General features: G+C 56.6%; 1 protein-coding gene and 1 long non-coding RNA gene across 3 annotated transcripts; one reads left to right on the top strand and one right to left on the bottom strand.

Moving 5' to 3' along the window:
• Positions 1-1,487: 1,487 nt before the first annotated feature.
• OAF (out at first homolog) lies at positions 1,488-18,582 on the bottom strand. Its single transcript, XM_042957814.1, has 4 exons — positions 18,301-18,582; positions 5,172-5,306; positions 4,094-4,274; positions 1,488-2,554 (listed from the first exon to the last, which is right to left on the bottom strand). Exons 1-4 carry the CDS (start codon positions 18,565-18,567, stop codon positions 2,289-2,291), a joined length of 849 nt encoding a protein of 282 aa, XP_042813748.1. The 5' UTR covers positions 18,568-18,582; the 3' UTR covers positions 1,488-2,288.
• LOC122231019 lies at positions 14,984-18,314 on the top strand. 2 transcript variants are annotated; one of them, XR_006208128.1, is made up of 3 exons: positions 14,984-15,310; positions 15,796-15,883; positions 18,229-18,314. It is a non-coding gene; the product is annotated as an uncharacterized LOC122231019 (long non-coding RNA). The 2 variants fall into 2 exon arrangements; XR_006208127.1 differs by lacking the exon at positions 18,229-18,314 and adding an exon at positions 17,377-17,534.
• Positions 18,583-25,609: the final 7,027 nt, after the last annotated feature.

Here is a 25,609-nt window from a genome sequence, read left to right as displayed (position 1 = left end):
GTTAAGCGCCCGACTTCGGCTCAGGTCATGATCTCGCGGTTCGTGAGTTCGAGCCCCGCGTCGGGCTCTGTGCTGACAGTTCAGAGCCTGGAGCCTGCTTCGGATTCTGTGTCTCCCTCCCTCTGCCCCTCCCCTGCTCGCTCGCGCTCTGTCTCTCAGAAAAAATAAACATTAAAAACAAACTTACATTTAAAAAAAAAGCACTCTTTAAAAAAAAACAGCATTATTTTGGTCACCCGTGAGTGAAAAGGCATATAGGACCTGGGACCCCACCTCCAGTAAAAAAAGGCACACAGACAGGGTGGGGAAGTGGGAGGTGCCTTCTCCAAGTAATCCCCTCCCCCACCCAGAGCTAGGATTGGGGCTCAGGACTGAGGGCTGTGATTGGGCAGCAGGGGAAGGAGGAAAGGGCCTGGGGAGGAACACCTCCCTTCCTAACCGCCACTCCCCCCTCCAAAGGACAGCTAAAGCTGGTCCTCGAAAACAGGTTCAGAAAGAGGCATGCCTACCTGAAAAGGAGGTCTCACCACCTATCTGACTTGACCCTGGCTGAGCAAGCCTGGCTCCCACCACAACCCTCTGGTCTATACAGCTTCAAGGGGCGGCAGCAGCCTGTTCTGGGGAGCCTTCAAGGGGGGGGGACATCCTGAAAGCCTGTTTCCCTTTCCAAGGTGGACAAGGAAGGACTTGACTCTCCCGTCTCCTCCTTCCTAAGGATTCGGGTCCCCTGTGGGACCCCTGGAGCACTCCTGTCTCTGCCCTGTGCTCAGTCTCCTCCGCCTTGCCAAATGCCTACCACCCTCCAGCTTCAAGCCGTATCCCATCTGGTCGAGGAGACCTCCCTCGATAAATTCAACCTGCGCCATCCCTCCTTCCCGAAAGTTCTCCAACACCCGGCTCGGCACTTCCTATTACAGTCTCTTCAAACTGGAAGGTACTTTGGAAGCACAGAGACCTTCAGGATGTCTGGCTTAGCCGTCTCAGGTGTATAGGTGAGGAAATGCCTGCTCTTCTCACTAACGGTAACGATATTAATAATAGCGAATACAACGAACACTATCGTGCCGGGCACTTCAGATGTACGAACACCCATGTAAGTCTCACAGTTAAGCCCATTGTATAGCAGAGAGCGCTGAGGCACAGGAAGGTAAAGTGACTTGACCCAAGATTGCACAGGAAATAAGCCATGCCAGGATTTGGACCCTGGCAGTTTGGTTCCGGGGTTTTTGCCTTATTGCTTGCCTTAATCTATTTATACTATTACCGTCTGACTTGCTCATCTATGTCTCTTCTTCTGAAGTGCAGAAGTTTTGTCTTATCCTTCCCTAATACGTCCCGGGTCCATCCACTCCCTGCTGCACAGCGAATGAGCACACAGCAGGTGCCTTAGCGGTGTGTCGAGACTGGTCCCCGGCAGAGCGAACGCCCCTCCTGCCACCAGGTGGCAGCATTGGCCAAGAGTTCTTTCAGAACTCTGAGACGAGCTGTCAAATAAAAATTTAAACTTTTATTTCTGGTACAAATGATAAATACTTTGCATTAAAAATCTGGAATTCAAGTTTTCCTCATACTTCGTGCTCCCCCCCGCCCCAGAACTTTACAAAAAATATTTCTGTCTCGAGGAGGGAAGCTGGGGCCTGCTCTCCCAACAGAGTCTGGGTCTGGGGAAAGGCACATGTGGTTTGTGTCCGGGCTGGGAGGCCCTCACCTGCCCCAGTGTTGGGAGGACAGCAATGAGCAGAATGCACTGTGATCTGGCGGAGGGGCTATGGCAATGGTCCCCGACGGCCCCCTCGCTGGGACGTGGTCCCCTCCTCGTTGGGCATTTGATGGTGCAGAGGGGCCAGCTCCTTCCAGATGGGGGAGTGGGGGTGCGTGTGTGTGTGGGGGGGGGGGCCAGGGGGGAGGTCGAAGTAACAGGCACAGACACCTTTTAGGGTCTAAACCTTCAAAGAGTTCAACAGAATCACGGACCATCACATTTTGTTTGCTTGAAAGAGAACACTTCAGGGGAGATGAAGGGGAGGGGGACACATCTGGAGAACCCCCTTCTCTCTGTCCCCAAGGGAGGCACAGGGTGGGAGTGGGGGCTGCCTTCATGAGTTAACCCCTGCCACGCCACACCCCTTTTCACAGTCTTGAGTGATGGGGCCAGAGGCTCCGGGATCAAGGGAAGAGAAGGGAGATAAGGCCTCAGTGGGGGGCGGCCACCCCCTCCAGTGGCTGGGGGAAGGGCGGTGGACCCAGAGCAGCGAACTCAGAGACGGCCCCCTTTCACCCCAGCCCAGCTAGGGGTCCTCATCCCAGAGACACAGCTGCCGCTGGGGCACATAGAAGTCGAAGCTGTAGTTTTTCTGGCAGCTGCGGATGCCGCACTTGTAGGGGGTCGGCCGGTCACGGCTGTGGCAGTACTTGAGCATGCAGGGGTACCAGGCCAGGCTCAGGCCGTAGCGGCAGACACAGGGCTTCCCGCCATCCCCCACCTGCCCGCAGCGGGACAGGTGCACCTGCTCCGAGGCCTCCGGCAGAGCCTCAAACACGGAGCTGTCCACACCTGCGGGAGAGAGGCGGGCATCAGCAGAGGGGAAAGGGAGGGAGGAGCCCGCCCCGCATGGCCTCTTGGGGCATCCCATCAGCCCTGTGAGCTGAGCATTTCCATTCTTGTTTTTATAGAGGAGAAACCCGGCCCAGAGAGGTTTAGTGATCTCACTGCGGTCACACAGTAAGTAGTGGGAATAGAGCCCAGGTCTTTCTGACTTCAAGGCCTTCCTTATAGGGGCACCTAGGTGGCTCAGTCAGTTGAGCATCCGACTTCGGCTCAGGTCATAATCTCATGGTTCGTGGGTTCTAGCCCTCCGTCGGGTTCTGTGCTGACAGCTCAGATTTGGATTCTGTGTCTCCCTCTCTCTCTGCCCCTCCCCTGCTCAGGTCTGTCTCTCTCGAAAACAAATAAGTGTTAAAAAGAATTAAAAATAAAATACCACTATACCAGGATGTGATGGAATAGAGACGTGGGGAGAATGATAGAAAATCGAGGAGAGCTTCTTAAAGGAGGTGGTATCTGAGGAGGGCCAGGTAGGGAAGGACCAGCACAAACATGCTGGGAAGTCAGGGTGGCCAGGGTACACACAGGGGTGCTGGGGGAGACAGCAGTGACCTGGCCCCTGGCTTGGCTCAGTGGCCACGGGACGGACCAGCCTCTCGGGGGGACAGTACTGAGCTTGAACCTCAGTTTGGAGTGCAGCTTACTGGGAGGGGTGTGTGTGGAGGGCATGAGTACAGCTCTTGGCTATTTCTTTTTTTTAATGTTTATTTATTTTGAGAGAGAGAGAGAGAGAGCACAAGAGAGCGAATGTGAGTGGGAGAGGGGCAGAGAGGGGGAGAGAATCCCAAGCAGGCTCCAGGATGTCAACGCAGAGCCTGTCGTGGGGCTCGAACTCACCAACTGTGAAATCGTAACCTGAGCCGAAGTCAGCCGCTCAACCGACTGAGCCACCCAGCTCCCCCTGTTGGCCATTTCTAAATCCAGTGGTGCCCTGGGAAAGGCAGGCACTTCTCTACTGCTCAGCTGGCTGGGCAGAGGACCAGGGGCCTGGCATCTCCCTGTCCCCTCTACACAGAGGACCTGAGGACAGTCCTGGGAACGGAATCAGGAAATGGGGCAGCAGTAAAGCCACAGAGGCCAAAAGGCAGGGACCACACCAGAGACGGGAGAGAGATGCTGGCACCAGGGAAGGCATGAAGGAAAGGAGAGAGGGGGGCAGCAGGGGTGGGCAGGGAGGAGTGGGTGCCGACCCTGATACCTGTGCCCCCTCCCCCGACAGAGGTCCTGTGTTCTCATTAATGGAAGGAATGAGGTGGGTGCTGCCTGGGTATCTCCCTCCACACGACCTGGGAAGTCACAGGTCTGTGGGTCCCTACCTGGAAACGGTCGCTTTCATCTGGCTGACTCCTCTCCCCGGAGAGCCACACGGGCACCACCTCCTCCAGGAAGTCTGCCCTGACCGACCCCAACCTGGTTTCGGGGTCTCTCCTCTGAACTCCCGCATCTCATTACCGCGCTCTCGCCTGGGTGATGTGATCCCAAGCTGACCTTGCTCCAGCCAGAAGCGGACGTCCTCCCGGCGGGTGTAGATGGTATCCACGGCCTCGGCACACACGTTGCGGAGATGGGGGCTCAGCAGGCCCCCCTGGCTGAAGTTGACGGCGATGTCCATGTGCAGGTGCTCTAGGCCCCGCACCTCCTCAGCCTGCCGCACTGCCCGAGGGTTCTTCTGTGTGGAGAGGAACAGCCACTCCCACCCGGCCTCCGAATGCTCCCTGCCCTGCTTTGCCTAATCGCTGAGAGTCAGACAGGCCAAGGCTGGTTGCCTTCAGAACCTTGGGGCAGGCTGGCAGTCTAGGGGCACCCGGCCTCGCCTCCAGCTTCTGGAGACACCAATCCCCAGGGCTCAGCCGAGCCTCTGCAGCTGGCCACTGGCCGGCGTCTGGGGCTGACGGAGAATTCTGACAGTCATCAGGGCTGGTATTGGAGGTGGCAGCCGGGCGAGCTGGCCCAGGACAGATGCCCCCGGGGTCCCACACCTTCCAACAGGCAGAGAACAGAGTCTGGGACCGGGAAGGGAGGGGAGGGCCTCGTTTAGGGAACACAGATGAGGCTGGGGGAGAGGCCCAGGGGCCAGGAAGGGACAGGGAGCAGGTCAACGGGCTGAAGGGTTCTGAACACTGCGCTGAACACTTTCCATGCATGCTCTCATTTAATTCTCAGTATAACTCATTTCTCCATAGGAAAGTAGAGGCTTGGAAGGCAACGTGTGCAACGTCCCCGGGATACGGGGGGGTGGCGCTGGGTCTGAAGGCATATCTGACCTCGGAGTCCAAGCCCAGAATCTCCACCATAAAGGGGGAGGAGCTGAAATCAGGAGGCTGGAGGGATCTGGCAGTAGGGGGTCAGTGCAGATTAGCGATCTGGGGTGATGGGGTTAGGTCTGGCCTGGGGCGATATCAGGGGTTCAGGACTACGGGGTGAGAGTGGGGCGCCGGGGGTGAGGGTGGGTCAGGGGCTGGGTGGGAGAGTGAGGTCGGAGTGCGGTTCAGGCTTGGGGCTGGCTGCAGGGCTGGGGTTTCTGGGGCAGGAGCTGGGCCAGGGAAGGCTCGAAGTGAGCACTCACCTGCCGAAGCTTGGCCATGGCCTCGCTGGGGATGATCTCATTGTGGTGCAGCCGGGTGACAAAGCAGAGTGCCTGGAACTGACTCTGCCCCTTCTCCAGCTCCCCCAGGATCAGGGCTCGGAAGATCTTCACGTCCTAACGGGGAAGGGCAGGAGCATGGGGACCAGCTGGAGTGGGCGGGGCCTCCCACCCAGCGCTCAGCCCAGGCCTTGGACAGGACACGTGCCTGGACACCGCCCCGCGACGGACATTTCCCTCCTGCTGGTCTAGGAATTTTTATCTTTCCCATTTAAACCCATGACTCGAAAGAGCACACCCCAGATGTTCCAGAGCCCCCTGGAAAATTCACATGGTGAACCACTAAAAAAGTCTTTTCAAAACAGAACTGTTTAAAAAGTACAGAACTTCACCTTGAAAGAAACAGCACCCTGTTTTTGGTACCTGGCTCTTTCAAGGCGGATGCCGCCCCTCCGTGGCACCCGCGTCACCCTGATCAGGGTGGGTCACAGCCTCTAGAACTACCTGACCAGGCCATAATAGGGGAGGGGTTGAACTTTTTACAAGTACAGATCCCAGAGTCTCATATTCTTGGTCAGTAGGTTGGGTGGGGGGAAGGGGGCGGTGCCTAGAAACTGGTGCTCCTCAACATGCCCCCCAGTGCTTCTAATCGGCCAGGCCCCTGGCCATCCCATCTCAGATTGAGGTAGTGGGCATGGGACGGGGTTAAGGGCAGACGCAGCCCAAGCTGGCTGCAGCTGTTGCCAACTTCCGGCCTGGGGGAGCTGGGATGGCTCACCTTTCCCTTCCCCCCTCCACTTCCCCTTTCCCCTCGGGGTTACTAATGGCATTACCAGCAGGCCAATGGCTCCTTCCTGTTACTCACTCATTGCGTGCGTGGGGGAGGCTGGAGGGGAGCAGAGGGAGGAGGGAGAGGGGCCACAGGGCAGGATGGGGTTCCCCTGCCAATCTGGCTGCTGGAACGCTGTGCTCTGACCCAGCTGCACCCAAGGTGTCCCCCTGCTCTCACTCAGCTCTGTGCCTTGGCTAACTGCTCCCAGTGCGAAATTAGCAGGCCCCACTCAGAAGTGGTCTGGATCTGTCATGATGCTCCCTGCCAGGGAGGTACCCTGGCCACAAGGACCATTCTCCTCTAGAACCCCAATGACCCTGCACTGGCACTGAGCATGTACAGGCCTGTGTAGTTATTCATCTTTCGACGTACGTGCCCTGGCCTCGCCCACTGGGAGAGCCCGCGGCGACTCAGGGGGTATGGTACGCCCACTAGAGAATAAGTGCTCTGAAACAGGGGCCAAGGTTCCCCTTGGGCTCCTGTACAGGCAGTGAGGGCAGGTCGTACCCCAACTCTGTCTTGTATTAGCCAGCGCCCAGGCATATCTTCCAGCCTCTGTAAGCCTCACTGGCAAGATGGGGACGATAAGGCATTTCCCTGGTAGGCTTGTGTGAACACAGTGTGGAGGCCACAGGAGAACGCCCGCCCACAGTAAGCACTCAGTAGGTGCTGGCTGTCGCAATCTCAAGTCTCGTCCCGGCAGTGATCAGCAAATGTTACAGGTGGCCTGTGTGCTGCCATCCCATAACCCCCGTGCACTTGTGAGGTCCCTTGACTACAGGGATGGGTCTCTTACTTTCCTCTCCTGCAAATGATCTCCAGCACAGGGAGGTGTGGGCACGTGCGGGGAGATTTTCCACCAGTATTGCAGAAGGAGAGACTGAGGCTCAGCTGGCGACAGAGGTTCCACGGGGCTCTTTCCGATGCCAGATCTCAAGGAAGGTGAATCAGAGCTTGGGTTAACCCAGCTTCCTCTCAACAGGAAATCCGTTCTTGGGCCCTGAGGCTGGAATCTCCTTGTCCTGCCAGGCTGGGCCATCCGATCTTCCTTCCGTTTGCTCAGGTTGGCTGAGGGGAGACCGGAGGCCGGTACGCTCGTGTATTTTCCACTGGGGGCTCACTTCCTGCCAGGTGAGACCTGATACGAAACTTCCCCTCCTAGGGCTCCGGGCAGCCGGGTGTCCCCGGCAGGACCCCGAGGCAGGATCCAACATTATTTTCAGCAATGACTCTTTAAAAGAACCTTATCTGCAATATTCAGAGCATCTTCTCCAAGACCCCAGCCAAATGCCTGCGGTCTGGCAGCCGCAGAGTGGTCTCTTTGCTTGGGGATATCACCTGCCCACCGTTCAGAGAAAGCATTTGAACTCTTAGACCAGACAGGAGGGTTAAAAACAAAACAAAACAAACAAACCTGCTTTGAGTTGTTTTTTTTTTTTTTTTTCTCCCCTGCCTCTATATTAAACAACAATGTTGGTGACGGCAGCAAATGGGGGCACTAAATTGGGAATCTGACTGGGAGCGAAGAGAGGGAACGAGGATTTCTCATTGAGAGAGAAGATTTAGTCGTGGAGGGCAAAGATTTATTGAAGCTTATAACTGGAAGGGATAAGTCACTGTTCTTATGAGGATGTATCGTCCTGTCTAAAATCCTCACAACAACAGGAGGTAGGGAGGATGATTATTACTGAGTTTGGAACGGGTTACTTGCTCAAGGTCACGGGACGGGAGGAAACGTGGCCAGAGTTCTAACCCCCGGCGGTCTGACTCCAAAGCCAGTGTTCTCTCAACCACAATGCACCAGTGCCTCCCAGGTGTCCTTGACACCCAGCTCGAGAAACTGAAGCTCAGGTCCAGATAGGCAGTGTGGTCCGCCCTTGGCCACACAGCTGGCAAGTGGCAGAGCCAGGATTAGAACTCGGTTCCCTGGCCCAGCCATGCCTGGAGGTCCTGTGCAGACCTGCCCTGGGAGTATGGCAGCTCCCACTCACGGTTCAGCGTGACTACCAAAAAGCAGCATCTGACACAGATATGAGGGTGACGTGAGGCAGGACCACCCTCCTAGCCCGCCAGCCTGCCCTGCCCAGAACCTCCGTAGACCAGTGTCCCTCCCACCTTCTACACCTCAGACTCACCGCTAAGGTCCCAGGGGCCCCTTTCCCTCCAGCACAGAGGAAAGGGCAGGGGAAGAAGTCCCCCTGCTTCAGCAAACATCTGGCCGGATGCTAGGCCCAGGCCAAGGAAGTTTCTATAGGGCTCCCAGGACCCTCCAGCCCAACGGGAGCCGGCCAGCAGGCCGATGCGGGAGCAGGTCAGCAGGGGGGCAGAGACCTGAGCCGTGCAGCCGGTGTGGTGAGCGGGCTGTGGAGACAGAGTCTGCTGAAGTCCTTTGCCTATGGCTTTGTTTGTTTAATTTAGAGAGCACGAGTGGGGAAGGGGCAGAGAGAGAGCGGGGGCAGAGGATCCGAAGAAGGCTCCGTGCTGACAGCACAGAGCCCGAGGCGGGGCTCAAACTCATCAACTGTGAGATCATGACCTGCGCTGAAGTCTGATGCTTAGCGGACTGAGCCACCCAGGCCGTGCCCCACCTCCCCCCCCACCCCCAGCCCCCTTGGCCTGTGGTTTTAAGTAAGCATCAGGAGTAGATAGGTTGTGGGACGGCACAGTAGTTAAGGACAAAGGCTCTGTAGCCAGAAGTACCTACATTCAAATCCTGGCGTCGCTCATACTGGCCATGTAGCCTTGGGTGAATTAACCTCCCTGTACCTTAGTTTCCACATCTGTTAAATGAGTTAAACTAACAATACCTACACCTCCAGGGATTATTGGGAGGGAAAAATGAGCGAAAGGTCTCAGAACACAGTGGGCTGAACTCCCTATTATTGTTGCCATCTCTGGCCTTGCTCCAACTGTGATCTATTCCAGACCTGCAGACGCAGGAGCAAAGGGTTTTCTCCTAAAGAGGCACCCGAGGCCCAGAGAGGTCGGGGGAGTCCTCTGGGAGTGGCAGGTAATCAGCAAATCCGTGGGAGAGCACTGGTTAGCATGACCTGGGGCAAGGCCTTCACAGGCACCAGGCTGGACAGGGAAGTGGCCAAAACCAAGGCAGGGGCCCCTGTCTTCACGGGGCTCATGGAGAGGCTGGCCTCCTGCAACCAAAGCCAGTGCACCAATAATGGCCGAGGGTCGAGGTTTATGATACGCGCTATGGGGCAAAGGATGGACGGAGGGGCGTTTGTTTTCCCCTTAACGATGGCGCAGGGAGGCGAGGAGGGAAGGAGGGAAGACTTCCCCAGAGTGAGGGACATTTCAGTGCTCCTTAGCAGTCAAAGGATGTTGGGGGGCTTTCTAGCAAAGAGAGAGGGGCATTTACAGAAGACAGGGAAATGTGACGCTCTCTTAACACCCCACCCCATCTATCCCTCCATGTTGTTATTGATCTGCCTAATGCCTAATGCCCTTCAAAGACCCCTCCAGAGGCTGGCATCCACTTCACCAACAGCTCGTCTTGGACTCCCTGAGCATTCAGCTAAAGAGCTGGTAGTTCCCAGAGGAAGCGATGAGGCCATGTCACTTTCCATGAGCTGATTCCTCTGCTGGGGATGCCCTGTCCTCATCTGCCTACCGTGTGTCAGGACTGGGTTCCAACGCATCCCCTGCTCTGGCCCGTCCCCCCCAATGCTACCCTCACCAACCCTCCAGCAGACTCAGCCGGCCCCAACTCCTAACCTCTACAGCACGAGTCCTGTTGTGTTTGCAACCCTGTCTTGCCATACCTTCCGGACTCAGCTCCTTGAGCCTGGGGCAGTATCCTATTTGCAGCCATCTCCACCCCCTAGAACACAGTAGGTGCTCAGTAAGTGCCTGGCAACGAAGAAACGAAGGCAGGAGGCCACAAACGAGAGCCTGGAAGCATTCTGGGAAAACCACCAGGGGCAGGGCAGGGTGAGGGAGGGCAGAGAGAGAGGTCGAAGGAGGAGGCTGGTGAGAGGGGAGGGGCAGCAGGTCTGAGAGCCGAGCCAAGGAGTCTGGGCTTCATCTAGCGGATCCCCGGAAGCCACGGGTTTCGAGCTGGACCGGAAACTTGAGTTGTGCCGGGCCCACGTGCACCTGATCTACATCGACAAAGGACCCCGTCCTCATGTGGCATCTTCTGCCTGGGCAGTAAGTCATCCAAGCCCTGCATGGCCTGCCCCTGGCTCAAGGGCGGAGACCAGGCCTTACTTATGCCGTAGCCTCAGGGTCTGGCACAGAGCTGGGTCGCCACTTATCAGCTGAGTGAACGAACGCATGCGTGCACGTGTGCTCCGGGGCCTCCATCAATTCCCTAGCCTCCAACAAGAAGGCTGGTAGTCCTCCAGCTGCTATTGTGGCTTTTAGAGGGTTTAGGGGATCATTGAGCTCACGATCCAGTGAGGTTCCAGCGGAGGATGTGACGTCCGCAAGTCATACAGCTGCAGAGCCAGGACCAGAAGCCCGGGTCTCCCGACTCACAGTCTAGTGACCTTCACGCCCCCCACCAAGCTCCCCTGTCCGCCCTTGTCCAGATCTCCTCCTTCTCCACACTCACTCCCCGGCAGGCTGTGCTTCTGAGATCCACTGCAGCTCGCAGAGGGAAGGCTGTGCTGGCTCAGTTGTGCTGGGGCTCCGGGTGAACACCCATGAGACAGTGGAGGGCCACTCCGGGAAGCACAGGGGCGGCGGGGGGGGGCGGGCAGCCCTCTGCACTTGAACGGCAGACATCCTGTGCCAGGCCCAGGTGCAGCCTTCCTGGGGAGAGGCCCCAGGGGAAGCTTAATGTCAAGGAAGGGGAGCGACGCTGCAGACAGAGCACACAGGAGTTCAGCTGCGATGACAGCAGAGCGGTCACACCGCCCTGGACCGCCGACCCCCAGCCTCAGATAAGACGGGGGAGAGGGACACAAGCTTCTCTTTTGCTTCAGCCGCTGTTGCGGTTTTCTGTCTCAGCCAAGTCAGATCCTAAGTGATACGCAGGGATGCCCGCCTGCCTCCCCCCATTCACGGGCCACGCGTCTGGAGTCTTTCACGCGTACTTGCTGCTTCTAGAACAATCTCTTTCACATGCAGTGGCTCCTGTCTCTCCCCGGCTCCCATCGGCTCGGCTGCACACGGCCAACCCCCCCTCCCCATCCCCCTGCCTCGCATGCCGGTTGCTCACAGGAGCACTGCCTCCCTCCGTGTCCCCCCGCCTGTGGAGTCTCCACCTCACCCCTTTCTCTGAGTCAGTGTGGTGTCTCTCAGAGTCTCTCACGCAGCCTCACGCACTCCCTCACCCACGGTCTAACAACGTCCTCACCCCGCTGTCACACTCTGCCCCCTTCTCCAGAGAGCCCACCTGGGGAGAGGAGGGGGCCTCTGCGATCTCAGAACTCCCGCCAGCCCAGCACTCCACCATGGGGAGCCGAAAACTAAGGGGGCCAGGGTGGGGAGCTGCCCCCTCCCTCAGTGCCCTCCCAGCCACCCACCCTTCTGTCCAGGGTCCTTGCGAAGCACCTGCTCCCCCCACCCCTCCTTGCTCTTGGACAGCAGACACGGTCTCCTGGGAGTGTCCTCGACCATCTCTGTCTCCTTCCCGTCACACCAGAGCGCATGATTCCGAGGCCCGGGCTGAGCCAATCTAAATATTTATTCCTCTGCTCCTGGCTGGGGCCGCTTTATGGCTAAAGAAGGGGCCAGTTTTGTTGGACCGTGGCGGCGAGGAGAGGCAGCCCGGAACCAGCACCTTCCTAACCCACGCTGGCTGCCCTGGGGCAGACACGGGAGCGCCTTGGCCCCTCTGCCCCATCTACTCGAGCAGGAACAGGGGTGGATGGGGTCAACCCAAAGCCAGGCGGGGCACATTCCCAGGCGGGTGCCCAGGGACTTACGCTGCCCCCATTACAGGGATGTCTGTATACCCTCAGGGCCAGTCCTGGGACAAAAGCTTCTTGTTAAGGGGCATTAGCACCACCACCAGTCAGGCGCAGTGCCCTCTGCCCTCCTCCCAGCCCCCCGAGCCCCCAGTTCTCTGTGAGCCAAATCCCAAAGGTCACTACTGTTCCAACTGCCCCGGGGAACAATGTGAGGCTTTATGTGGATCGACTGTGCCCCACTGTCCCGCTGACTCAGGGCTCCTAAGATGGGGCTCCATACTCCTCTCTCACCCGGATTCCCAGCCCCAAATGCCTGTTGCTCCCTGCCCTTTATCGGAACCCACAGCGGCAGCCACTTAAACACTTGCCAACCTAAGGGACGGAAGAGCCTAATGACGCGCTGGCCCCTAGAGCAGAAGGAAAGTGCCAGAACAATGGGCTTGCCAGCGAGCAAGGAGAGCCGGGGAGGGGGGACCTGCCGGGGCCCTGGCTGGCACCGCTACCTCACTTCTCACGAGCCTACGCTGGCCTCTGCTTTGCCACAGCCTCTGATTCACTTCTCACCGGACCGTGAACATCACGCTAGTGTCTCGGCCATGCCTGTGCCGTGTCTGGGCCTGGGGCTCCGAGAGGTCAAGTGGCTCGTCAGGACGCACAACAGGCGAAGGGCAGAAAGATGTACACAGTGAGTGTTCAGTGGTCTCCGTGAGATCTTTTACAAACGGTCCCTGGACCCCCCGCCCCTTGCATCCCCATCTCTCTAGAGGAAGAGCCTCTTGGCACAAAGCTGCCAAGGGCCAATACTCAAATCCACCAGGGGTTATGAGCTCGGGGGGGTAGGGGTCCAGCTCAGGTCTGTAGAGAGGAGGGTTTCTCTGTAGATCTGTTCCTCTGCATGAAGGTTTTCCGTCAGCTTCCTTCTTCCCTTTCCCCTCCCCTATTCAGGTATCTTCGGCCTTCTGGAAGAAGCCTACTTACGTTATGGCGCACATAGTCAACTGCCATACAGTGGAAAGATCCCTGGGTCCTAATCCCGGGTCATTAGCCACTTGATCTTGTCACAGTCACTTCAGAGCTCGAAGCCTCAGTTTGCACATCTGCAAAATGGGGGTAACCCCTGCCTCACGAGGCAGTAGGGAGGATCAAAGGAGGCTGTGCGTGAAAGCACCCAACAGCGTGTGACCTGAGGGACCACTTGGCGCGTGAGATACAGGGACATGCGGTTCTCATCACGAGGCTGCACCGTTCCTGTGAAAGAGACAGCCCTACCCTGCCTCTCCCCATCTTATTTCTAGGAGGCCACTCCTCCCTGGTTCCAGGTGGGAGTCTTCACTGCCTGACCCAGGATCTTTTGCTAGGACTCCCCCTGGACATTGGCATTCAGGGGTGGGAGATGCTTGCCAAGCTTCAGGGAGCATATCTCAACCTTCCCTCAGGGCTCTAGATCCCTGATCCATGGAAGAATTCCTCAGACACGGCAGAGGGACTGCTGTGAGCCCCGGGGGCCCCACGGCCACAAGCCAGGTTGTTCCATCCGGTCACTTCTCGTAAACTCCTATGAGGAAATGCTCTGGACCCCAGAAAAGCCTGGGCCTCTCCTGAAAGCATCTCTGCTGCCCTCCGTTCCCCAAGAAGACAGCCCGTCCATCACAACCCTGTGTTCCCAGCTGCTACACTTCAGAGGCCTAACACAGAAAGGGTAGGGGGAGACTGGTCTCTCAAAGCTTCTCCGGCCTGACATCTGTGTGACATGACATCCTGTTATAATAAACAGCCTCCGGCAGCGCGCGGTCATTTGCACATTCCACATCTTCCAGACTACATCTGACAGCATGCAGCTTCCCACGCTGCTCCCTCACCCCAAGCAGGAGCCCCCTAAGGCGGGGGCTCTGGTGCTCTTTGGACTGTTCCTTCCTGACTCCCACTCACCCATCGGCGCTCAGGCCGGGGCTCAAGTTTCAAGGACTCTTCTTGGGTCCTTCAGAGTGACCTTGAGCTGACCCACACCACCATATGGCTCCCCTTATCTTGGCTCCACGGCACAGCCCCTCCGGGTCCCTCCTGCCATGCTTCTGGAGGCTGTGGTTCCTTCCTCCCCCCTCCCATTGCACCCACTGCCCTGAAACAGTTGCACATGACTTTCTCATATCTTTCAGGCCCACCCTACCCTTCCGGTCAGCACCAAACCACACTGCCTGCAACATGACTCACCCCTTCCCTCAGCTTTTGGACGCTCAGACCAGGGAGCCAAGGGGAAAGAGAATTTGGACGGGGACACCAACCTGGGGGACGGGGACCAAGCGGTCTGACTGACAAAAAGCCAGGTTAGAGCCTGGGGGTGGGGACGTGGCCGGTATTAGATATTGCCCGGTGAGTACGTACATACAAGTATAATTGCATCCACGGGATTTGGATTATAAAGGAGAGTACCGTCGACTGGGTGTGTATCAGGAAGGATGGTGTGCGTGCCGCAGGCAGGTAGAATTAGGCCTAACGCCTATTCGCTGCTTCAAGCACATTAGGGTTCCCCTGGGTAGAATGACGGGTTGCCAAGTGCTCAGTGAGTGTGGGCTCTCCCTGTATTTACCAGTCCAACCTGGGCCCCACCTCCAAGTCCCCTCCCTTCCCTGGAACAGCTATACCAGTGGTTCCCGAACCTGCTGCCTGCTGGAAATCGTGGGGCCTCTTTAAAAATACCGTTGCCCTCAGAGATCAGATCGAATTGCTCTGGGCTGCAGCCCAGGCATCGGGATTCTCCAAAGCTACCCAGGTGATTCTAACGGACATGAAGTCTGGGAGCCACGGAGCCATGGCACTTTTTTCAAAGCCAGAGCTCAGTCTGCCTGACGGTCAGCAGCCTTGGGGCAGGGTATGCAGCGACAGAGGAGGGCCGCTTGATAGCTCCAAGCGACCTGCGGAGTCTATCCTCAATCCTTGCCTGGGCTCCAGGCTCCGTGTCCTACAGCGAGCGGATTACTCTGATTACTGTTACTGCCTCGCCGCCTTCGGGTCCAGCGTGGCAGGGTGGGGAGAGCCAGACAGTCCTAGAACCCTGCCTCTCAGTGGAGGCAAACAGAGAGGGTGGGAGGGGCTGGGGAGAGAGGGCTGGGGGTGGGGAGAGGCTGGGCCAAGGGCATCCGGCACAAGGCCAGTCCCTGCAGCCCTGGGTATTCTGGCGGGCCAAGAATGACCGCTCCGTGCTCGGAGGGGCTGGTCGGCAATGCTGCGGTGTGACTGGGGGAAAGGGGTGCCCAGAGGGCTGGTCAAACATTACTGCCGGGTGTATCCGTGAGGGTGTTTCCAGAAGAGATGAACATTTGAATGGGCAGAAGGAGTAGCAGAGATGGCTCTTGCCAGTGTGAGTGGGCACCAACCCATCCGGGGAGGCTGTGGATCGGACAAAAAGCCGAGGAAGGGTGAGTGCGCTCTCTCTGCTCGGGCTGGGACATCCGTCTTCTGCCCTTAGACATTGGCACTCAGGCCTTGGGACTCAGGCTGGAACCGCACTGCCAGCTTTCCTGGGCCTCCAGCTTTTGCAAATGGCAGATCGTAGGACTTCTCAGCCTCCACGATCATGAGGGCCAATCTCTTGTAATAAATCTCTTTCCGTGTATCTCACTCTACGGCCCGTTGTTTCTGTTTCTCTGGAGAGCGCCCACACGCCGTGCTTCGAGGAGAAGGTTATGATGAGGGGCTCAAGGCCCCTCCAGGCTCAGCACTGACTCTGGGTCCATCATTCAACCTCTCTGGGTCCAGGCTCAGCACGGAGGGCCCATGCTGCACTGTGATGTGGGCAACGATTACGAAAGTTAGTGGCTTCCATTTCTTGAGCGCTTAGCACGGGAGCCGACGCATAGTGGGCACTTCACTTCACTTCATAGTTATCACCCTCGTTTTACAGATGAAGAAACGAAGGCCTGCAGAGCTCAAGTCCCCTGCCCAGGGTTAAACCGTATCGATCTCATTTCAGTCTGGACTGTCTCCTAAAGGTGAGAAAATGGCAAACATTGCCATTCCTAAGTGGACTGGGGTGTTTGGTACACAAAACAAAAGGAACACAACGTTCAAGACTTCTTCCCACGGGAAAAATTGTTACGTCTACATAGAACCTTGTGTAAATCTGCCAAAGGCTATGGGGCACAAGGCCTTGAGGACTGAGAGGGCCACGGAAGGATCCGCATAGAAAAGCTGCTCTGGCCAATGTAGACAGCGACTTGGGTGGGGGAAAGGCTATGATGCCCCGCCCCGGGCTAAATGAGAAACCCGGAGCTGGAGAGCCCTTAGAGAGCGGGTTCCCTTTCTGTGCCTTCTGCCCCCAGTTCCAGTCCTTGCTGGTGAATTAGGAGATGCCAGGGCGGGTGTGAAAGGCCAGGTTCTGGGTCAGAAGCTAACCTGAAAAGCAGACTCTGGACTAGAGTCAAACCTGGGTGGAGGTTTGAACCACTGCGGGGATTAAAATGGGGCCCTTGCCATCAGCTCCAAGAGGCTTCTTCAACTGGGTGGTCAGCCCCCTACTAAACTCTCAGCTCCAGACCCCAGTTCCGCACCCCACTGCCACTGGGGCACTCCCCTCTCCTGGCCCACAGGGTAGAGTAATAAAAAAGTTTATGCTGCAGCCAGAGGCTATAAAAGCTCAGCCCTACCCGTTGTGTCTCTCACTGAAGTCCTAGCCACAGCCTCAGCTGCTGAAGAGGTCCCAGGAATAGGGAAGCCTCTCCCCAGGGTTCCAGCTACCATAAAACAGTCGGCATTGGGCAGGAAGGTTAGGAGACTCTTGTCCTGGCCAGCGGGGCACTCTCAAGTACAAAGGGCTTCAGTGGAAGGTTAGAGGGGAAGATGAGACCACCGCCCCCTGAGGGGTCTGGCTACTCTGGGATTTCCCAGGAAAAGAAAGCATTTGACAAAATTTCCCCTGGAGTTTAGGTGTGGGGAGGCAGGAGGTATTCTGGCCCCGCCAGCTTCCTTCTCTCCACACACGAACCCACCTGCCTCTACCTGAATGTGAGAACCTAGCTTGGGCCTACTGAGTAAGGAAGGGCCACAAAGTCTTCCCAGCTGGGATGACCACCCACACCCCACGGTCCACCTATGTCCCATGTCAGTGACAACTCAGTAGTTTTGGGACAGGTCGGCAGTCAAGCCCTATCTCCGCTGTCCACTGGATCCCCTCCCCATGCTTCTCTATGGCAGTTTTGCTGGGTCCCTAGCTGCCTCCCCAAGTTCTGCTCCTTTCCTCTCAAGCTCCCACTCTCTAAGAGGGAGGAGAGAGAGATGGCTTGGGCGAGGCTCTATAGCCCTGAACTTCTCCAGCTGCCCAGCTATCTAACTGGCCTCACCTCTTCACTTCCCCAGAGACAGGGCCTCCTTTTATCAGAAGAGGGGCTGGTGTGTGCATGTCTGTGCGTGTGTGTGTGTGTGTGTGTGTGTGTATCAGGAGACTCCTTTCAAGTACCTACTCCTCACCCACCCTCTTTCCTTCCAGAATTCCTGCTGCTGGGTCACCGTTAGTCACTCACTGCCCTTCCGGGCCCATTTACTGATAACCCCCCAGTTCCTCCAGTCTCCCCCCAACCCCAACAACCTTGGGGGCCACGTCCACCTTCTGGTTCCTTACACATACTGAATAGGGGCTGCTTTCTGCCCCCTTCCTGCAATCTGGGCCAAAACATGGAGGTTGGCCAGCGGTCCTGCCAGGCGCGGTAAGGAGTGGCAACTCTCCCAGAGTGCGGGGACCTCACGTAGGGCCTCTCCCCAGGTTCTCCTTCTTCAAGCTTCCCAGCCTTCCAGACCCAGGAGCAGAGGTAGCTTCTCCTTGGTCCCGGAGGGACAAGGGACAATCAGCTCTTACCTCCCGGCCTCCCTCCCGCCATGCCTCTGGCCTAGAACGGTGCAACACGAGAGTTGGTTCAAAGACTCCAAGATGTCAGAGCTGAGGGGCCTGAAGCCACCTCACTGACCTGTGCAGAGGTGAAAAACGAGGCCCAGAGAAGGAAAGGGACTTGCCCAAGATCACACAGCAAGAACCCAGGACCTCTGATTGCCAGCCCAGGACTTTCTCCTCTAGAGCACAGGGAAATGACTCCAAGAAGGGAGTCAACTCTTTTGAAGGAGAGTCCGCACCTGGAGGGCTCTGGGAGAGCTGGAAGAGAAGTGGGCAGAAGGCTGGGAGTCAGGGAGAGAGAAGGGGCCTGGGCACCCAGAGCAAGGGGGTGAAGGGCTGGAGGGCCCGCGGAGGACTTCCTCCAGCAGAATGAAGGGGCCGGATCTGGGCGCCGGGGACCCCGACGACCCTGGCTCAGTCTCTCCCCTCTCCTGGCCCGCCTTCCACCTGCAGGCCTCAGTGCGACCGGGGACCCCCGGGGCGCCCGGGCTCCCACGGCCCTCCAGGCGAGCGACGGTGCCTCACCTTCTTGAAGTCGGCGGTGAAGGAGACGAGGGTGCCGTCGGGCTTGCGCAGCTCGAGGCTGATGCTGTCGGCGTCGCTGTCCGCCTGCAGGCTCTCCTCGGTGACCTGGCCGTCGGGCAGCCGCACGCGGACCCGCAGCTCGGCCGGCGCGCCCGGCCCGGCGCCCACGCCGCGCGGCGCCCCCAGCAGCGGCCCGAGCAGCGGCAGCAGCAGCAGCAGCAGCGCGGGGGGCGCCGTGGGGACCCCGCGGCGGCCGGGCGGGCGCATCCCCGGGGGCCGCCGCCGCCCTCCGCGGGCCCGGCGCGCGGCGTGCGAGCCGAGAGGGGCGCTGCCAAACTTCGCGCGAAGTTGCTGGCTAGTTCGGGGCGCGCGCGGGGCAGCGGCTCCCCGGGGGGCTCAGGCGCGGGGGGCCCGCGACGTGGCGCGGACGCACGTGGACTGCGCTCCGCCGCGCGCCCCCCCCCGGCGGCTCCGAGGCGGACGCGGCGCTCCCGGGGTCCCCCCCCCGCCCGCCCACCGGCCCAGCGCCGCGACCGCCGCGGCCCCCGACTCCGGCGCGGCGAGACTCTGTTTTGCACTTTTCATTCAATCCCACCCCCCGTCACTTCCTTCGGAAAACAGAAACCACCAGGACCTGCCTTAAAGAGACCGCGCACCTCTCGGCCCTTAAAGGGCTCGCGGCGGCTCCCCGCGCTCCGGCTGCGGCCCGGGGCAGGGGGCGGGGACAGGGGACCGCGGCGCAGCGGCTTTGTGGGAAAAGGGCTTTCTCGGTCTCCCTCCCTCCCTGCCGCGCCCCGCGCGACCCGGCCGTGTCAGGAGTTGGCTCAACGGGCAAATCCCTTCCTCCCAGCAGGGGCGGGACGGGTGACTCTTCCCCCGTCCCGTCCACCTCCCCCCGCCCCCGCCCCCGCCCCCGCCCCTTTGGCTTGCTCTTGTGCCACGTGGACGAAATAATCGGGCTTGGTGTTTTAGGGGTTTTGTTTGGTCTTTTCGTTTCTCTGACACAGCGAATTTCTAAAAACGGTTCTGCAAAATCAGACCTCACCTCGCCTTCAGCCTTTCGACTGTCTTGGGTCAGGAGAGGTGAGCCGAGGTTCTCGCCCTCATTTGACATCCCTCCGGTGTGGTGCCTTGATAAGTCAGGCCACCTCCCTGAATACGTCCCCTCGACTTGCGCACATTTTGTGAGCCCCGGGACAGCTTTTCTTTTCAGTCCCATCGCCCTCACTTACCCCATTCATGGCCTATCCTCGGTCCTGCCCACCTCCCAAGACCCACCCCCCCCCCCCCCCCCCTTTCTCATAGGCTGAGCAAATCCAGGGAAATTCAGGAGAATGACTAGGGACTCGGGACACCAGCAATCGACCAACAGGGGTTCTCCCACAAGTCCCAAAACGATATATGCTGCCATGCACCCCAACAGTGACCTGAGTGAGGGCAGGGAGATCTGGATGCCTGCTTCCTCTGATCAGCTGTGTGCTTTGGGAACGTTTGAAAAATTCTTTGGGCCTAAGCGTTCCCCCGTGTACAGTGGGAGTTGCCGGGACCTGCGATATCCTGCCAATTCCACCGAAGAGAAAGCCCCAGGGAGGTGCTCAGAACCTGTTGTTCCCTGAGGTCCCTTCCACTTCCGTGGATTCTAGGTCCCCCTGTTTCTTTTGAGATCTCGATCACAGATGGTGACCACTCCCCTCGCCTCTGAAGCCTCCTTCCCTTCTAGGTTCTCCTCAGCACAGGGTTCTTATTAGTACCGGAGATGACAGCAGGAACCCAGGCAGCCAAGAACTGTGAGGGCACCAACAGCAGCCCCAGACCCTGTGGACTGCAGCTTTGGGCCTGGAACCTGTCTCCTTACTACCCACCCAGGGCTCTTCCTACTACACCCTGCTGCCTACATTTACAGGACTGAAAGGGGTTCAAGAGATGATCTAGCTCAGTGTTTTCTAAGTTGGCCTGACCAAAAGAATCATCTGGGTGCTTGTTAAGAAAACAAACACCCGAGTCCCTAAAGCTAGCCATGCAGACTCCCTAGAGAAAAGAACCAAGCATTTGCATTTTTCACAAAGGCCCAGGTGATGCTCGGTGTAAGGGGTCTGACAGTTGGTACTTAACAGAGGGCTCGGCATAGGGGATCCAAAACAAACAACATCTTTCCTGGGGAACTGTCCTGGCCCCTGAGGAGTTTATCTTCACATCAGGGAGATAAGGCAGGCTGTCAGAGAATGATGGCTTAGCACAAAGGCTGTTCCTGAGGCCCTCCCACCCTGAGCTGACAGGACGGAAGAAGAGAGATGCCCAGGGTCTCAAAACTGGCCCCCTGCCTGATAGGCTATGCATCCCAATCCAGCGTTAAAGCTAGATCTCGCATGAATCAGTCCACACAGTCACTGGGACCTCACCCGCATCTCCTAACTTCCCCTATTCCAGGCATCGTCAGCTCTGCCCCAAGCCGTGTTCCCAGGCCCCTTCCCCGTCACCCCGGTGAGATCCCGGGAGACCTAAGCCAAGAAGCCCTGTGTGTCTGGCTTCTTTTTTAAGTCTCTGAGGCTGTCTTTATCTCCATTCAAATCCTGGGTTTGGAAACGAAGAGAGAAGACCTCGTCTCCTCTATCACTTCCTTGCCACGATCAGCTTCCTCCGTTAACTTAACCACAGATCAAATTAGATTTTTCTTTTAAGATAGGGGAGCTGATGTCTCATCCCCCGCCCCCCCCCCCCCCCGCAGCCCTGTCTTTGTCCCTAGTCCTGCCTTTTGGTTTCACCCGACCAAACTCTTCAAGATCCAGGACCAAGTTGGAGTTTTCCAGGAAGACTTTCTCAGCCACTGAGCTACGGCTCTGCCCAGCGCCTCTCTCTCTGGCCTCTGGACTCCCACAATGACAATTACTGTAGCACCTACCATTCATTGTATCCTTATTACGTCAAAGTTCTGTGCCAAGCGCTTTACGTGTGTCATCTTAGTTCATTTTCATGGCAACTCTCCAAAGTAGGTTCTATTCTTAGGCTCTTTTTCACTGACTAGGAAACGGAGGCTTACAGAGGTTAAGTAACATACCCAAGGTCACACAGGTAGGGGAGCCAGCGGGGACTCAGACGCAGGTCTGACCGCAAAGCCCTTGCTTGGAGCCACAGCAGGGCTTGCCAGGAGCCCTTGCTTTCCACCACAGGCACACAGCCTGTGCTATGTTCTCCTGTAACCTAACGGTTTCATGTGCGGTTGTCTTGTGCCCCAGTTAGTTCCAACAGGCCAGCCCCCGTGCTGGGAACACACAGTGCACACACAGTGCGTCCCTTAAACCAGCCAGGCATAGAAACATCCATTCTTCGTAAATGTAAAGGCCCTCAGAGGAAGAGCTCTAACAAGCCTAATTACCCTGACTACAACCAAACAGCCCTCGTTGTCAGAACATTCTTTCTGTCAAATCTCAAGCCCTCTGCCCCACCATAAACCAATTTCCTTTCCTTTCTGATCTGGAGCCCTAGAAAAGCAGTTGCACGTGGTGGTTCAAAGCAAGGGCGTCGGGACCTCAATCCTGGAGCTGGGCCACTCACGAGCTCTGTGACTCAGTGAGCCTGCTTCTTCATCTGTAAAGTGGGCACATAAATGCTTACCCCACTGGGTCGTTTTGAAAATTAAATCCAAGCCCCTGGATACAAAACCCTTCACAGTATGTTTGGCATATAGTAAAGACCAACTCAATGGGGGCTATCTTTATTTAATACTGTTTATTCTCTCCCATGGTATCAAATACGAAGTCCCTCTGTGACCTGCACACGACTCTCTCCTCCCTTGGCTCACCCTCTCTGTATGACTACACACTCTTTCGGGAACACTTTTTCCCTGTGTTCTCTTTAGGTCTTCCATTTTAGTTTTGCTCGGGACCTCTCAAACCGGGGAGTAGGCGGCCAAACATCGGGAGGAGTCTCCCCTTTGCTCTTTGGTCTTAGCGTGCCTCGATCTGGTAGGAAGAGACATGCCGGGCCCTCTCCCCACCTGTGACTTGGAAAACAGGTGCCGACAGAGTCCCGTCGAAGGCTGAAAGGGAAACGGAACCAATGACCTCTATCCAGAGAGAGGACGGATGTGATAAGGGGCTTGCCTTTGCAACAGTGGACAGATTTTTTTCTTTCAATTTCTTTCTGTGGCTGGCGCCTGGCTTGGGGTGTGGTGTGGCTCTCAGTTGCTGGGCCCTGGCACACGGGGCTGGCCACCTGCGCTGTGAGTTGGAGGAGGCTCTGGGGCTGGGGCAGGAGCGCTTGCTCTCCTTTGCCTCTCCAGGCCGCGAAGCTCGTCACTTCGCTGCCCAAGCAGAAGTTCAGGTTAGTCTTACAGCATCACACAATTACTCGGTTACATAAATCCAAGGGTGTGGTGGGAAAGTGGACCGGAGAGGCAACGGACCGGGGTAGAGAGCGGGAAGGGAAGAGAAGGCCGGGACAGCCATCCTTTCCAGGGCCAAAAACCCAGCGGAGGGGAAGCTTCGATGGAATCCGGCTGAGTCGATGACTTTCAGGAAAAGAAAAAGAAGCTTGAAGAGTGAGAGCTGCGAGGGAAGGTACATCTCACTCATAGACTCCAAGCCCGCGACTCTTGAAGGTCCTGAACGTACCTGTCTTCTTCTCCGGGCTAGTTCTTCCAGAAGGCCTTTCCTGCTCCCCACCTGGACATTCATTCATTCATTCATCCATCTAGAGTCAGACGCTGTGCCAGGTGCTAGAGTTACAGCAGTGGGATAGGGCGGTTGAAGCGGTTCCTTGTCCTGGGACGGAGCCTACGGCTGTAAGGGGAGTGGGTGTTAATAGAGGACGTGCAAAAGCAAATATTTAAATTGCAGTTGCTGTAGCTGGTACCGTGGAGAATTAGAGGGGATGTGAGCCTAGACCAGGGGGCCTGGGAAGGCAGCAACGTCGAAAGCTGACTTATAAAATGAATCAGGATTGATGAGCAGGGACGATGGTCCAGGCAGAGGGAACAGCTTGTGTGTGGAGCCTGAGTCTGGTGGGCTTCCCAGAAACTTCACCAAGTACCAGGAGTGGGTGAGGGCGGAGAGCAGCTCGAAGTAATGCAGGAGAGTTTGGCAGAGGCCGGGTAACGCAGGCCAAGGTAGGACGTGGGCTTTGTTTTCCTAAGGGCAGTGGGCAGTCACCTTATTATGTAAGGCAGTGACATGATCAGACGTGTATTTTAAAAAGAGCATTCTGGAAGTGGATTGCAGCTGTCCAGATGAGCGATAATGGTCGCTGGCCCCACGGTAGCGGCAGCAGGAATGTAAAGACATGTCGAACTTCGGCTGTGGTTTGGAAGTAGAATTTGGAAATACGGTTTGATATTTCATTGCACTTGGGGGCGAGGGAGAGAAGGAGCCAAGGACAGCTTCCTGGTTTTGGCTTGGGCACTTGGGTGGCACCGTGAGCTGAGATTGGGAGGCTGGGGGAGAAGCCCTCGGATTACTTTTTTGGCAGTTCTGCATCCTCTGGCTTTTGTTGTAATGATTTCACAGCATTTGTGCTCGAACGAGAAGGACAGGAGCACCGGGGCCACGGACGAGTGGCACCGCTCAGATTAGAAGTCTAGCGTTCCGAAGCCAGGCCTAGCCTCCTTCTGTGACCCCACATGGGGTTTCCATTTCATTGCTGGGGCCAGAGCGTACTGGATCTGGCCCATCTTTGTATCCACCTTGAGCTCTTGTGCCTTGTACCCCGAGGATGCTCTAAACTGAGGTCTTCTGTAGCCCCGTGTACCTGGCACTGTGCTGTAGGGAAGAGAACGTGGGGCACGGGTCCCTGCCGTCAAGAATCTTATTAGTGGCACGGTCCATGGAAAATAGGGCCTGCCAGGTAGCAGGCTGGGCCACCTCATCAAAACGGAAGACCTCAGGCCATTGGCACATGCTGGTAATTCTTCCCCCTTCGGGAAAACCACAAAAGGTACAGAGTATACTGCAGATCACAGCAGACACACGTGTGGGTCTCTGAGAGCATCCGGTCCCCTCACACCCCAACAATTCCATCACCAGGTCGCACAGCCGGAGACCTTAGAGAGGAAGGGCCTGGCCTCTGCTCTGTGGAACCACACCCACAGCTCCAGCAGAGACCTTAGTACGTCTGCATGCAGCAAGACGAGGGGGCCAGGCAGGGTTGCGTGCTTTGTATTTACTATATTTTTCGTGGCGAAATACGCCTTCCTTTATGCAAAGCTCCAAGGAAAATTTATTACTCAAAAAAAAAATCAGTTGGATTTTTAGCCCAGATTTGTTCTCGGTGCACGAACACGTTATGGCATGGGTTGAGAAGTCCCGCCTTCTCATCAGGAAGCTGAGTATGAGCAAGTTGGGCCTGGACAGGGGCCATTTCAGCCCAGAGCCATCAGCTTTTCCTGTCACAGTTGCTGCTGGGGCCCTTTAGCGTCTCTGTTTTCTGTGGCTCCCATCTGGCTGATGGCATCATCTGGGCCTCTGACAGAATCACCTAGGAAGGGCCAGCGTCAGAGGGTCAGGTCCCAGTGGAGGCCAAAATTGGGGATCACATCTCTTCCTTATCTCATGGAAAAAGGGGACACCCTCTCTCCCAAACCGGGATCTCAGAACCACAATCACTGTCACGACTTTTTTTTTTTTTTGGTTTCTTTTTTTTTTTTTTCAATATATGAAATTTATTGTCAAATTGGTTTCCATACAACACCCAGTGCTCATCCCAAAAGGTGCCCTCCTCAATACCCATCACCCACCCTCCCCTCCCTCCCATCCCCCATCAACCCTCAGTTTGTTCTCAGTTTTTAACAGTCTCTTATGCTTTGGCTCTCTCCCACTCTAACCTCTTTTTTTTTTTTTTTTTGTCACGACTTTAAAAAAAAAAAGATTTATTTTTATTTTTCTGAACAAATGGAAAGATACCACGGTATTGAAGGGAAAACAATATAATATGTTGAGTGTGTTATGAATTCATATCGCAACAGAGCTTTACGTATTTTTAATAGATTTTGGTTTTTTGAGCAATTTTAGGTTCACAGCAAAGTTGAGTTGAAGATATCGCATTTCCAAATTCTCCTTCCCCCCCCCCCCCCGGATACACACAGCTTCCCACAGGGTCAACATCTTCTACCAGAGTGGTACCTTTGTTACAATCATGACAGAAGGCTGACCCATCATTATCACCCAGAGTCCACAGTTGACATTAGGGCTTATGCTTGGTGTTGGACATTCCATGGGTTTTGACAAATGTATAATGACATGTATCCACCATTATGGTATTATACAGAGTATTCTCAATGCCCTAAACTCACCTATTCATCCCATTATATATATATATT

Source organism: Panthera tigris, chromosome D1, assembly GCF_018350195.1.
Source record: "Panthera tigris isolate Pti1 chromosome D1, P.tigris_Pti1_mat1.1, whole genome shotgun sequence".
Taxonomy (NCBI): Eukaryota; Metazoa; Chordata; class Mammalia; order Carnivora; family Felidae; genus Panthera; species Panthera tigris.
This window is presented reverse-complemented; position numbering and strand designations above follow the sequence as displayed.

What these genes read in the sequence shown, in the direction of transcription:
- OAF (XM_042957814.1), bottom strand. Translation starts at nt 18,567, where the DNA reads ATGCGCCCGCCCGGCCGCCGCGGGGTCCCCACGGCGCCCCCCGCGCTG. An exon ending in TCACCGCCGACTTCAAGAAG is followed by an intron (nt 5,307 to 18,300) that starts GTGAGGCACCGT and finishes CTTCCCCGTTAG; the next exon opens with GACGTGAAGATCTTCCGAGC. An exon ending in CCATGGCCAAGCTTCGGCAG is followed by an intron (nt 4,275 to 5,171) that starts GTGAGTGCTCAC and finishes CTCTCCACACAG; the next exon opens with AAGAACCCTCGGGCAGTGCG.